General features: G+C 27.4%; 2 protein-coding genes across 7 annotated transcripts in view; one reads left to right on the forward strand and one right to left on the reverse strand.

Annotated features, from left to right (window-relative positions):
- LOC114121767 (tubulin polyglutamylase TTLL5) overlaps positions 1-14,670 on the reverse strand; it is a 40,899-nt gene that overhangs the window by 15,482 nt on the left and 10,747 nt on the right. The gene's annotated exons all lie outside the window — the stretch shown is intronic.
- Positions 1,801-14,492, forward strand: LOC114121748 (uncharacterized). Of its 2 annotated transcripts, none has more exons than XM_027984202.2 (4): positions 1,801-1,953; positions 9,413-9,895; positions 13,070-13,346; positions 13,423-14,492. In XM_027984202.2, the coding sequence occupies exons 2-4, from the start codon at positions 9,448-9,450 to the stop codon at positions 14,453-14,455; spliced, it is 1,758 nt and encodes a 585-aa protein (XP_027840003.1). In that variant the 5' UTR covers positions 1,801-1,953; positions 9,413-9,447; the 3' UTR covers positions 14,456-14,492. The 2 variants fall into 2 exon arrangements, with proteins under 2 accessions (XP_027840003.1, XP_050061539.1); XM_050205582.1 differs by lacking the exon at positions 1,801-1,953 and adding an exon at positions 8,124-8,301.

Here is a 14,670-nt window from a genome sequence, read left to right on the forward strand (position 1 = left end):
ATTTTATTAGATTTTAATACCGTATAATTGTATGGGTAATTAAAGTAATAATAATTGATTATTTAATAAACTCTTATAAGTTTTAACACAATATGATGTTAATTACAAAATCAATAAGTAATAAGCTAATAACTAAAAACTAGGTCTGTACCTTCTAGAATTTGTACATAATTACAAAAACAGCCGCGTAAAAAACAAATATATTTTATGTTAAGACAAATCTATATAATATTATTTTGCATATAATTGTATATTTTGTGACTTTTTAGAGCAACAACTGCGATCTGCCTATGAAGTATAAGTCCTATATTCCAGTTATAATCCATGTGTATATTTTCATATGTATAGATACTATTATAATTTATCACAGTTAACTGAGTAAACCATATGGTTCTATTAAAATTCATTTTTAGTTAAGGAAGGTGCACACAGCACACTATACGATTAATTAAATTAAATAAGTATTCACTATATTAATATGTTACTGAATATAATAACATTTTAATACGCACTGACATAGGTTCAAAATTGCATATAGAAAAATGGCAACTAAAATTGTATGTAATATACTAACACTCTAATAATATATTAATTAACTATTTAAGAAACTGAAATTGGAATATTGGGACATTTCTTTAATTAAATCAGCACAACATATTTTTACATTTTTAAATGTACCAATATAGATTTAATGAATCGATCAAAATTATGAAAACATTTCAATGTTCTGTCGATCAGTCTTAACTCTTAATATCGACTTTTTATCAAGATTTTCGGTTTTAATTTTGTATTAAAATCTCCCAAATGATTAAGTGAATCATCGAAAAAATAGAGAAGAACTTATAACAAAATAATTATACATACTAACAATAACACAAGATTATACACTATTAAATTTTTGTATTAGTGTACAAATGAAAAATAACTAATAAGTATAATAATAGTATAATTCATTATGTAGTTTATTATTACATAGTCATACTCAAACATGTATGGTAACCATGTGACTAATACAATAATACCTATTTCACTTCGTATTCTACTTTTATAAATATAAATAATTCCGAAACCGGGAAATCCGTAAGACAATAATGCTGTTTCACTTTGTGAATAGAATAGAAGAGTACGTACGCATTGCATAATATTTTACCTATAGGCTACGACACGCAAACGATAACCCATAAGCACTATATTACTAAATAATATCAAATGGTATTAAATAAACGATAATATATTATGGAAAATTCGACTGTAAAAAGAACTGTTTAGTTTGAATTCAGAATGTGTTTAAATAGAGAACGTAGGCGGTAGGTTTGTACGTACATTAAGAATGTTACATTTCCAGGTCCATAATGATTACATAATAAATTTATTATTTATACTATCTTATTATTTTTCTGTTCTTGAAAATCGCGACTGAAGTTTGTTGAAGATAATAATATAATGAACATTTATTGTTACTTGTGAGTTGTGGAATCAGTTTAAGCAGCTATTAAATCAACAGAAATATATTTAGGTATAATATTTATTAATTTTAAATTAAAATGTTATTTTTGTTATATTGATTAATTATTAAAAAATAATATTGAGTATAGATAATATAGATAACATATTTATACCAATTAATTCAATGTAAAATAAAATTACGATTCGCACGGCCCGATATTTATTATTTCTAACTAATTGTTCAATTTGTTATTTGTTACGTATGCAACGTGTTTTTTATGGAGTAGTGGGAAACTACATACAACAATCATGAACTTGAATTAAATAGAGGTTCAACTGACTACTAGTATTAGTCAATAAGGTGGTCCCGTGAATATGTCTGTGCGTCGAATTCGTAAATAACTCGGTAGTTTCTTTTAATTTGTTCGAAGTCAGGAAGATTAATAAAATCTGTGTTAACGTTTTGTATTGTTAAATCAGAATCAATACATGACGGTGATTTCATTAGTAAGTGGACATTAAAATATTATATAATATAATATACCATAAAAAAATTAAATTAAGTACTTTAAAATTTTATAACAATTATTATTATCATCACACAATCCAGATATTAATAACGTAATAGTATTATTTTAGTTTTAGTAATAAGTATAGGTACCGACTTAATGGTCATCATACATTGTATAAATACGATGTATAAGGTAATTTCAAACTAGTTTATTTTTAATTGTGTAAAAACGGTTAATACTCTATAATAAGAGTTGGAAAAATTACCATCTTATAGTAATTCAAATAGTGAACAATCGTATTATTAATAATATTTTTGAAAAATTAGAAAATTTAAAACTCGCATCAACAATAATTCAAAATTTAATTTAGAAATTTGTTCATAATATTACAGTCTTGGATAGAGTCGATAGAGACTAGTGTTAATTATGATTTGGGTATAATTACTAGAAATTAGTGGAATACCTATATAATATTACTACAGTTTTTCTAGAAAAATTAACAAATCACTATTTACACTAACTAATAATAATAATAATAATAATGATAAATACCTACACATTTAAACACAATATGGTCTAATTGAAAGAGACGTTGGTACCTTACAAATTATAATAGATTAAATAACGACATTTACCATCTAGATAGGTATATTTTAATACACGCTCAATATTAATGTTATATAATACAGAATGTCATCAAGGATAAAAAATCCAAAATAAAATATTACCTTATAAGTTTATAAAATAATAACAATTATCTGTACGAAAATGAATAAATTAATTATTAGAGTAGTTAAACACTCAAGATAAATAATCATATACAATGTATCGAAAAATAAACCATAGTATTAATAACTAAAATTAAAACACTGGCATTATTTAATATATATACGATAATAGCATTTATATATTGTACTTGGTAATTTAATTTAATTATAAACAAAATAAAGATACATATTAGGTAAATTGTATAACAAATAAACTACTCTTATATCACGTGTTTTAAATTTATAAAATAAACAAAACAAAATAAAATAATACGTAACTTACAAAATCTAAATCACAACTAAAATTATTACAGTAAAATACTTAAAATAAATATTATCTACTGCCACCAGACATATTTTGATAATTTGATATATTTAATGAAATATTAGTAATTTCAGAATTCCTATTAATAAAAACAAAATGCGAATGCAATAAATTCTTACCAAAATTACTATAACATTATATAAGCTGTACGGAACATCAATAATAACGTAACAATAAAAATCAAATCAATCAAAATATAATGCATTACACAGATTTTAGTTTATTTTTCATTCACATTTTTCGAGACAGTAAAAATTGTCATTTATCATCTTTCACTGAAAAACGAATTGTACTGTATACTGATGATTAAAAAATTATCAGATTTTACTGGTTTTTGAAATAAAACACGCTCTCAACTAAACGCTGATTCTTTATCGTTTTTATTTTAATCATTTTTAAACACAACGATAATACGTCGTCATGCAGAGACAATGGCCACCTAATCGTCCTAACTAGTAACCAGTGTAACTTGTATTTTTCGACATGAACCTGTCCGTAATGTGTGTGTTGTATAATAGGAAGTAGTAATAAAAAATAAAGTTGCAAATTATATGAATGAATATTTTTAGCCTACTATACGAATCAAAAATTCAAATATAGTTATATTTTGGTTTATCTACATTCTACATTAATAATTTATTAGATATACTGTTTACCAATGGTTATGACGTATCAACCAAACGATTATAATTCAAATATATATAATTCACTTATTCTAAATTAAAATCATTCGATCCTGTTTTGTATTTTGTAAATGTCAAATTAAATAATTCCCTTAAATGTTTACGTTTCGCCAGGGCCGTTACAATAACCATTAGTCAATAAACCAGTTGTGAACTTGTATCTTTATCAAATCAAACTAGAATAATTCAATAATAATAAAAGAATAACTAATATAATAATACGAGTCTATATAAATATTTTATATTAACTCTATTTCTATAAATATAATTTGTGCTGATTTTGGAAAGTTCCGTACACATTGTACAAATTAGGACTTATAAGCTATAATATTAAATCTAATTGTTAATATAAAACAAAATTTTCATTAAACGATTTAAATATTTAAGAGATATTAATAAACTCAAAAGATTACGTTAGAAGATTTGTATTAACTATTAAACGACTAAAACTATACCGCATTATATTGAAATCATTTATTAATTTTTATATTATAATAATAGCTCATTATAACATGCTGCACCGAGTGCACCATCGTGTAATTTCGGATTTTCCTATACTTGAAAATATGAAAATAACATAATAGTATTATTTGTCATTACTCATTAATAAAGATATATATAATATTGTTGTATAAGCATGAGTGTGTATGTGTGTATGTGTATGCGTGTGCATATGTGTATGTGTATGCGTGTGCATATGTGTATGTGTATTTGTGCGTATCTATGTACTTAGTATGCACATGGGGCATGCATTTATAACGCTCAAATTTGTTGACTCCGGGTAAAACGAGTGTGTGACCATTTCGGTTCTCACGATGGTCTGCGTGACCAAAAAAGCTGGGTCAGCCTCAGTACATACCGAAGGCCCCCCCAGACGAACCGTTGCTACGGGCCCCGTCGGGTGTCGGTCAGCCAAGTCTGGTCTTAAGAGTGAATGATACCGGCGTATCTTAAACGGAGCATCCTTTTAGTTTTATTCCAGAGCATCCAGGGCAGCAAATTTTTGGGGACGACAAATTTTGTAAGAAATGGAAAAAAATGATAGAAATATTTACTACATTTTTTTTCTTGGGGTAGGGGCGGTATATTTAAAAGGGCCCGGGGCGGCACCTGTTCTAAATCCAGCACTGAGAGCATCGTTTAGTTTTGATCAGAACCTCTTCTATTATTATAATATCAGTATTCATATAATTAGTTCTTTAGTGTTTAATTTAATAAATCGATACCTACTACTCGTATACCAATACCCAAGTCCCAACGCCACACGACGGTGAACTACACTTTAATATAATATAATATATTATAATTTATAATAAAGTAACCTTGACTTTCGTGATCGTTAATAATCTATAGCGCATTATTGTTGATAGCGATGTTAATCATATTATTAAGTAACAAGATGATTGATAAGTAAGAAAAGTATAAAAATATAATATGATTAAGTATACACGTAATCTAAATATGTGAATGATTTTAGTAATTTTATTTTTTTTTTTAATTAATTGTGGCAATTTACTTAATGTTTTTACAGTAATACAATTATGAAATTATAATGGAATAGTAATTGTATTAAAAAATGTATACTATTAAATATTAGAGTCAAATAATGTATTATTATAAGGAAAACATAAATTAATAGTTAAGACAATAATAATATTTTAATGTTTGATAAATCGTTAGTCTTAGTAGGGTCACCTGTAAGAACACTAAGAACATAATGCATTTATTTTTATATAATGTATGTACAATAGAGTACAGATATAGAGATGCTAAAGCCTTTAACCACATCAATAAATAATAATTTTATCTAAAATATAAAAATCTCATATACCTACCTACTCGTATTTTTTTAGATCTTAGATTTATAAATTTAAAATCATAAATACTATAAAGTATAAAAATTATAACAGCAGTTAAAAATACTAAATACTTAATTCTGTAAGCAATTTCAAAAATTTAATTGAAAATAGGTATAGGTATTACATTACGTTTTTGAATATTTTTTTGATTATTGGAAACATTTAACTACTTGAGTACCGTAAAACGGTATTATGTAAAATAACAAGAATATTATTGATATCAAATAATGAAAAGTTTGAAGTTAGACATAATAAAAGTATAGAGTTAGGTGCACAGAAGTTCAATCTTGAAATACAATTTTTCATTTTTAAAACATCTTAATAGTAAAGCGTTTATAATTTTTTTTTTTATCGCACGACAGACATACAATAATACAATTATGTAAATAAGAAGTAACCGATAAGTCATGTAGATCTGACGATATTACAATTATTAATGGATAAAATCCATTGTGTTTTTAAATATTTTTATTTCTGTAATCAATATTATTCGTGTAAAATAATTGTTATTCGTCTTATCTTTCAATATAATATGAAATTATGAACACAACTCACGTGTCGCGAGTACCTAAAAATAGAGTGAATAGCAATGTTTTCCGTGTTAGCTATTGTTGGTAGATTTTACCACTGCACACACGTCTGTCAATAAATAATACAATCAATAATAATATGGAGATATAATTTCGATTCGATTTCAAGAAAGTCGAAAACCTAAACAAATATAACATTAACTATTAATGCGCATAGGTATAGAATACAAACTATGCATTCCTACTATTAAAAAAAAATAATAATAAATAAACGTAACTCTAGTGTGACGAGGCCAGCAAGTTTAGACATATTTAAAAAATATGGCACGCATAAACATATTTTACAATTTTGAAACATAAAAAATGTGTGGGCCGTCAAAGTATATCAATAAACCTTGGACGTTATCTGTAATAAAACGGCGTCACTGAGCCTCAGTATTATTAACATTGAGCGAACAAAACGTGAACCTGACCTGTGCTGATAAATGATTACGAGTCTTCGCAGAACATAACACAATATTATAACATACACCTATGCACAATAATAAATTTAGAATTCTGAGCACATATCCGGAATCGTATTAAAATGATAAATAAATATCGCGGAAGTATTTTTTGTGCAAATTAGATTTTATTGTTAAGACGTAGGGTATTATAATAATATTCTAACCTACGTAAAATGACAATAAAATATTATGTCCGCCTTGCTGTAATGATATATTATATTAATAATAATAATAATATTATAAGCGCATTGCACGCGACACGCGCATTACGACAAAATAGATGATGGTTTTATTTTTTCTTATTGGGTTTTTACTTTTTACCATTCTACTCTGTAAATTATTATAATGCACACGTACGTCGTACGCTAAAATGTGTACGCCGCGTGCTTATTAATAAACAATAAAAAATTGCACAGACACATTTCAGCATTTCTACAGTAACATTGAGCTTATAGGTTTTACATTTTTCCCATGTACATCCTACATATTTAGAACAATACTAAACGGTGTTTGACGATATTGTAATATATAATACGTATACGATTGGTGTATACGTTTTACTGTATAGGCATTTCGGTGTTTTTACGCAGCTGTTGACTTCTGCGTGTACGAGATATTATTAGGTATAAAATTTTTTTTACACAAGTGTGAAACGGCGGCCACGGTGGCTTGTCAATTGTGTACCTACAAAGTTTTTTTTATTAAACATTTAACTTCGCGAGACTTAAAAAAGTGTATAAGCTAATAAAATAGCTTAATATATATAGTTTTTACGAATGTATAAATGTAGCACACGTTGTGTACTACAAGTCTACAACACATAATATTATACTGTCTAGTTAAATCGGCAGGGTCCGCGATCACCGTTGTGGAGGGCACAATTTAATATTTGAATGCATGTATCTCGAATTAAGAATAACAATATTGTGATCACTGTTCTCGTACTGAATTTTAAAAAAACCTACGTGGCAATTGAAGTCGTCAAATGAAATTTAGGTTTATGGGACACCAAAACGGTAACGAAAATTTGCAGCAATAGGTCTTGCACATTGGTTCGTTGTTTTATTTACAGTTCAAATTATTTTAATTCACATATTACTATTTTAATTCATTTTGGGTGCTACGACAATTTAAAAAAACTTCGGAAATAAAATATCACGCATCATCACAAGTGTATGTTACGGTTTTTTTTTTTTTATTAAAATTAGGTATCTATTTAGTATGACCTGTATTTACGTATAATTAATTTTTTTCTGAAATATAAAAACAATTAATTTAACACCTAACAAAACTCGCAAACATTATTATTTATTGGTATAATAAAATATGTTAGCACGATATTTATTTAACTTAAATATAAATATTTACGCTTTATATGAAAATAATAATTGTCATTCGAAAAATAGTCTTTGTGTCGTGACGGTTGTGTTGTTATTAATTAATATTTCATACAATGAACAATAAATTAACATTTTGAAAATACAAACCACGTACAACTATATAGGTATCTATTTAATAAAAATAAAACGATCAGTTTTTAAACGAATTAAAAATGTTAACAAAAGCTTTAAATAATTTACTCTAATACTCTATTGTCTAGACCAAAATTATACCTATCAAGAACATTATACAGCCAACAGCCACATAAGTACAGTACTTCAATTTTCAAACACGTAATAAGCAATTTTGACGAATATTTTAATAAAGAATTTGATCGGTACTTTTTATTCTCGTTTATTCAGGACTAGTTAGTAGCATTGATTTTATATTACTAATAATAAATAATAGGTTCAATATAATCAGCACAAACAACTTACTATTCTCAGTTTTCTTGCAAAATAATCGGCGAATATTTTTAAATATCAGTTACATTTTTCGAAATGCTTGATAATAATTGCTTCAAACAATATTTAATCGCCTAAATAATCACAAACTAAAATATTGCGGTAACATTTTTCGTTGAATTTAAATTATTTTACAATACGCGCCAATAAACGGTATGACATTTTACAAACGCGACTTAGTCAATCGAAAGCGGGAAATTATTGCTTTCTTTGTTTTTATGAGCTTATGACAATGAGTAATATTACGACACACGACTTATAATAGTAAAATTTAGTATTTTTGCGGTAGGTAATATGTACTGATGTAGTATTATTTAATAATCGCGATATTTCTACGTAAGCTAACACGCGACAAAACGTGGATTATGGTCTGTTGTTTTATTCGAGATCGACAATTTTTTCGCCTCGAGAAAATCGAACAGTATTAATGATAATAATAATAATATATACTCGCGAGTTGTGACATCGACTGTACTAGAGAAAAATGCATTTACAATATAATCTATTGGTAGGTACGTCGCCGCTTGTTGTACAAAATTGGATAATAATAATAAAAATAAAAAATCGTATAATTTTGTAGAGGGACCTTCGAATATTAATAATGATTAACGCCGCCGTGTGCTAGCTAGCAAATAAATCACATCGTGGCGATAATTATCGATGTATCGTAGATCATGATGGCAATGCGTTTATCGCGCTCATTACTGTAATTTGGATTCCGGCCCATTAGCGGTGCATTAAGTGCAGGACGAGCTGCAGGACGAGGTGGATAATAAGACGTACACTCGCCTCGTGCCGCGATGAATGATCGGCACACATCTTTTAGAATATTATTACCTCTAATACCATCATCATTACGCGGTGCCGTTTAAGTGTGACCCGTGACGATGACGTGTGCTTATATAATAATAATATCATACAATTTATTTTATGCTTACAGGTCGAAAATTCAGTGATCGAACAGCGAAAAGAAAAATGCCTTGTCGTTACCAACCGGGGAGCCTGGTGAGCCTGTCGGAGGACAGAGTCGTGTCCGATCTGGTGCAGACGTGTTACCGGATGCACGAGCTGGCCCGACGCAACGGGTTCGCGTCCCCGTCGCAGACGTTCGCGTTCGCCCGACATCGGATCCGCCCGTTTTGGGCCGGGGCCGTGCCCGCGCTCGTCCGCCGCCAGCTGTTGACCAAGTGCATGGCCGTGCTGGCGGACGCGATCCGCGAGGGCCACTCGGTGAGCGCGGCCGCGGACAACGTGCCGCTGTACCTGCTCGGCGTCATGCTGGACGCCGACGTCAGGGAGCTGCGGGTCCAACTGTGCTGTTACTACGGGTGCAGTCACCAGACCGCTTTGCTCAAGCTGCTGGCCCAGGAGGCCCGGGGCCTGGTGTCTCTGGAACTGGTCAGGCCGACGCTCTTGCGTTTAGGTATGATGACGTTATCTCGTGTACCGTAATATTATATATTATATATTTTACTGTTATAAGCAGGGAGCTCGGGTGTTTGTGCGTACTCGACGTACCTACCCCCCCCCCAAAAAAAAAAAAAACGCAAAATATGCACGCGGAAAAAATTGTCTAAAAGTAGATGGACGCATTACCTGACTGTATATATATACAACTGTTTAAACGATATAATTGTTTGAACGAGCTTAAAAAATATGAATTATTTTCAGATTATTATCAGATACTGTAAAAATTGTATATATTTGCGTGTATAATAAATTAATAAGAAAACACTGGAGTTAAAAAAAAATTCAACATTTTAAATTCTATACGTTGGAATACAAATGGCATTTAATTTTTCGGATAAATACGTATTTATGTATAATATATTATACATGTACAAAAATTGATAACATTTATTTTTTTTTTTTAATATTATATTACCGGAATAATGAACTTATTGATTTTTTTCAAATGTATGAATGTATAATTACCATTTTGAGCTGTATAAATTAGAATTTCCGACTTCAATACAATATCTGATAGAAAGATGAATTTAGTTGGTATTTCAGGGGCCGGATTATAAGAAAAAATGTGTAAAACTTTTTTTAACTGACGAAAAAATAGAATTTTATCCAAAACCCTCACGTTTTTGACAAAATCGATTTTCTTAATTTGTTATAGTTCAAAATCGAATAACAATAAATACTCAAAATGTTCATAATTTTTTTATAATAGCATTATTTACACAATACACATAGTAAAATTTTCAAAATATTTCGAATCTTTTTAATTTATTTATACTTTGTAGATGAACTTTGTTCAGTTTTATTTATGTAAATGAATCGACAAAAATTTTTTTGTTCGATCAAAATCTTAAAAATTTAATAAAAAGTTTCTCATAAATAGTTTATACTAAAACCAAAAAAATTAAAAAACAATTTTTACTCACGGAACCCCAAGAAACTTTAAGTCTTAGTTAATAACGAGACATACTCGAACTACTGAACAGCAGATAGATTATAGACCTATACCTAGGTACTTTTACCATTTTATTTTTTAAAAATCTAAATTTTAAAGTAAAAATTATTAAAATATGCATTTATTATCATAAAACCAAAAAAAATGTGGTTATATGCAAAAAAAGATATGTAGTATAATTTAATTCAATAGAACATGATTACAAGAATCAAATTTGTGTCTAGGTTAGTATTTAATGGACGAATAAAACAAAACATGCAATTTCATAAACATCTGAGCCCTAGATGTATTCTGTATTAATGACGGCAAAAACTATTAATATTGTTGTTTTTACGGAGCGGTGATCAAAGAAGTCGAGTACCTAGTATAAGTTATCTCGTTATCAACAGGGCCGGTGTAAGCAAAATATATGTAGACAAAGATCAAAATTGCCGCCTCTTGTTTTCTTATTTTTTCTTATAGGCCGCCTCTATATAAACATAAATTTTGCCGCCGTAGATTTGTGTCTACGTCGCCTACGCCTTTAACCGGCCCTGGTTATCAATCATATAAATAATATAAAACTAAATCGAGAAAATAGACATTAAATTGCAGTACAAAAGCGAATAGTGCATATTTTCGTGCATTCGTGTAAAGTAAACTAAGAAATATTGATGACTGTTTAAATACTTTAAATATTTTATGGTTATCTCAAATCACTAATTTAACTTAATATTTACATAAATTTACTATTGTTAAATCAATTAATATGATAATGATAAATTTTAATAATAGTGAGATCATTGAGTTCCTAAATTATAAAATATTGAGGAGCGTAATTTTGAATTACATTTTTGAATTAATATTTGCGCATCACTACAATTATGTTTCAAAATTATAAATTTAACCGTATATTATGTCTTATGAAATATGTATTTTGATTAAGTTTAATACATATATATTTTATTTTTAAGAATTTCGAATTAAAATATAATGTTCTGAATTTTTGAATAATGGCCGATTACGCATAAACAGTAATGAATAAAAAATAACATATACCTATGACAATGAAAATATTTGTGAGATGATATAACCTAAATCTTAATGCAACATGTTCGTTCTGATAAAATGTAGTAAAAATTGTATTTAAGGTTATTAACTTTTGAAATTTATCCAAAATGTAACAGAAAATTAATTTATTGTATTATATACCTACCAGTTGTGCACACAGTATAGATTAAAAAAATATTATAATTATATTCTTTTATAATAAAAAATAAGTAGCAACTTCATTAATGCCTTTTTGATAGAGTATAATAATGAAATATTTTTAAATACATTAATATATATGCCACAGTAATGAATTTCAAAACCATGATTTAACAAAAAGTTATTGACGAAAACAATAGAGTGGATTAATTTTTTTTTTAATACATAATATAAATAATTCAAATTTTACGTTTCTTAAAAACAATTATTAAATTAAAAAAATATATTGTAGTTTATTTTTAAAAATGTGCAATTTTATTTTTCGCAAATTTATTGTAAAAATCTACTTAATTTCAATACATTAGTTAAATTAATATAATATTAATATAGACTTCAAAATTAAACCAAAAAAATATTTCGTAATATAATTGTTTTTTTTTTTTAATTACATATGTTGTATTTATTTTTCTTCATTTTAGTTAAATTAGTATTCATAACTTTAGCATTTAGGAATATTTTAAATATTACATAGGTTTTATTTTAACTGTAAGTAAACGATACAAAAAAATATAAAATATAAATGTACATAAATACATGAAACATACTTTTAGTTTAATATCAAAATGTATTGAAGTTGTTTTTTGATACCTAACTATTATATTTAATGCATACTGTTTAAAATTGTATTATACATTATGATATTGTTTATTAATAATGATATAGTTTGTGATTCATTGTACAAATGTTTAGTCACAGTAGGATTAGGTACGATAAAAACAAAAAAAATAAAACACTATAAATTTGAGTTAAGACAGTTATCCTTATAAAACTCTATATTATAAAACTTCCGGGCATTAAATGGAACTCTTAAAAGCACTTTGTAATAAGTTTAATCAACAATATAGGAGTAGATTAAATAGTAATGCACGTCAAAACTATTAAATATATTTTTTTAATTAATAATAAAATATTATTGGTATTTTTCAGATACACAATTATTTCAGTCTGTACTGTTATCAATGAGTAATTTGAAACGTTTAGTTCTAAAAAATATAGCTTGCGATAAAATTCTTAAAACTATTGGGCAATCGTGTTCTCAGCTAGAAATACTAGATATATCTCATTCAAGTCAAGTAACTGATAATGGTATAAAACACCTTTTACTACAAATTGAAATTAAAGACAAATCAAATAATTTCAACAAACATAACATTCATTCAACAACAAAACTATCTTGGTGGCACGTTATAAAAACATTATCAAAGTAATTGTATACTAGCAGAATTTATTCAAATTTGCCATTCAACTCTTAATTATAAACGATTTTATTATGTTTTCAGAAAAATAAAAGTTAAGACTGGTCGACGAAATAAATTAAACGATTTATCGTTTCTCCTAGAATATTGTCAAAAACCAACGAAGTTATGTTCTACATTAAATACATTAAATATTGCCAATACTAGTGTCACTAGTAATGGAATCCTAATAGCATTACAGAATATACCAAATTTGGAAACTTTAGGTGAATACTGTCATATTGGTAAAGCTTTAGAATTATTGGATAAATCTACGATACCGTCAACTAAACTTCAACTGACAATGGCTAATGCATGTCGTACAACTTCCTCAAGACTACAAGTACTTTGTAACACTTGCACAAAACTCAATAGACTGACTATAACTGAACCATTACATTCACCACTTATGCTAAGTCAACTGCCAAAAACACTAACAATTATAAATTTACAAAATGTTCCTACTGAGCACGCATGGTTAGATGGCTTATACACATATCTTTTGGGGCCACAATCACAAATTTTACGAGAATTATTTTTAAAATTTCGAAAAGATGAAGTTTCACTAACAATTGACTTGAGTTTCTTACCTCATCTTACCAATCTTGAAACATTATCAATTGATGGAGTTGAATCATCATTATATTCAAATTCTTCAAATATCACATTAAGAAAACTCGAAAAAATCCAACTCAGTAAAGTTGATCACCCAAATACTCTGCAACGGCTAATGGAATATACACCAGAACTGAAAGTATTACATGTCTATACCTGTTTGGAATTAAACAACTTAAATTTTATGGAATTACTAAATCCTAAAGAGACAATTCCAGAAAAACAAGTTTCAAAAAGTTTAAATTGCTTGTATATTAATGATTTGCCGAATGGAAATATAAATACAGTTAAACATATCATAGATTTGTGTCCAGAAATAAATAAAATTGGTAATATCAGCAATTGGGACATTAGTCAAGAAGAGATAAAAGAGTTAAATAGGTGGAAACATCAAAATAATTTTAAATTAGAACTACATGCAAATTCTCATTGGTTCTGTTCGGAATGCTTTCCTATTTTATGATATTTCATATATTATAATAATTTATTAAATGTTTTAATATTGTTTTATATGTGTAGATTACATTAGATATTGTGAAAACTATTTAGCAGTTATAATGAAAGTTGTATAATGCATATCATATATAAATACTATATAGAAACTAATAATTATGATTAAATATATATTTAATGATTAATACTGATTTATGATATAATACAAACAATATAATGAAAGAT

Source organism: Aphis gossypii, chromosome X, assembly GCF_020184175.1.
Source record: "Aphis gossypii isolate Hap1 chromosome X, ASM2018417v2, whole genome shotgun sequence".
NCBI classification, from domain to species: Eukaryota; Metazoa; Arthropoda; class Insecta; order Hemiptera; family Aphididae; genus Aphis; species Aphis gossypii.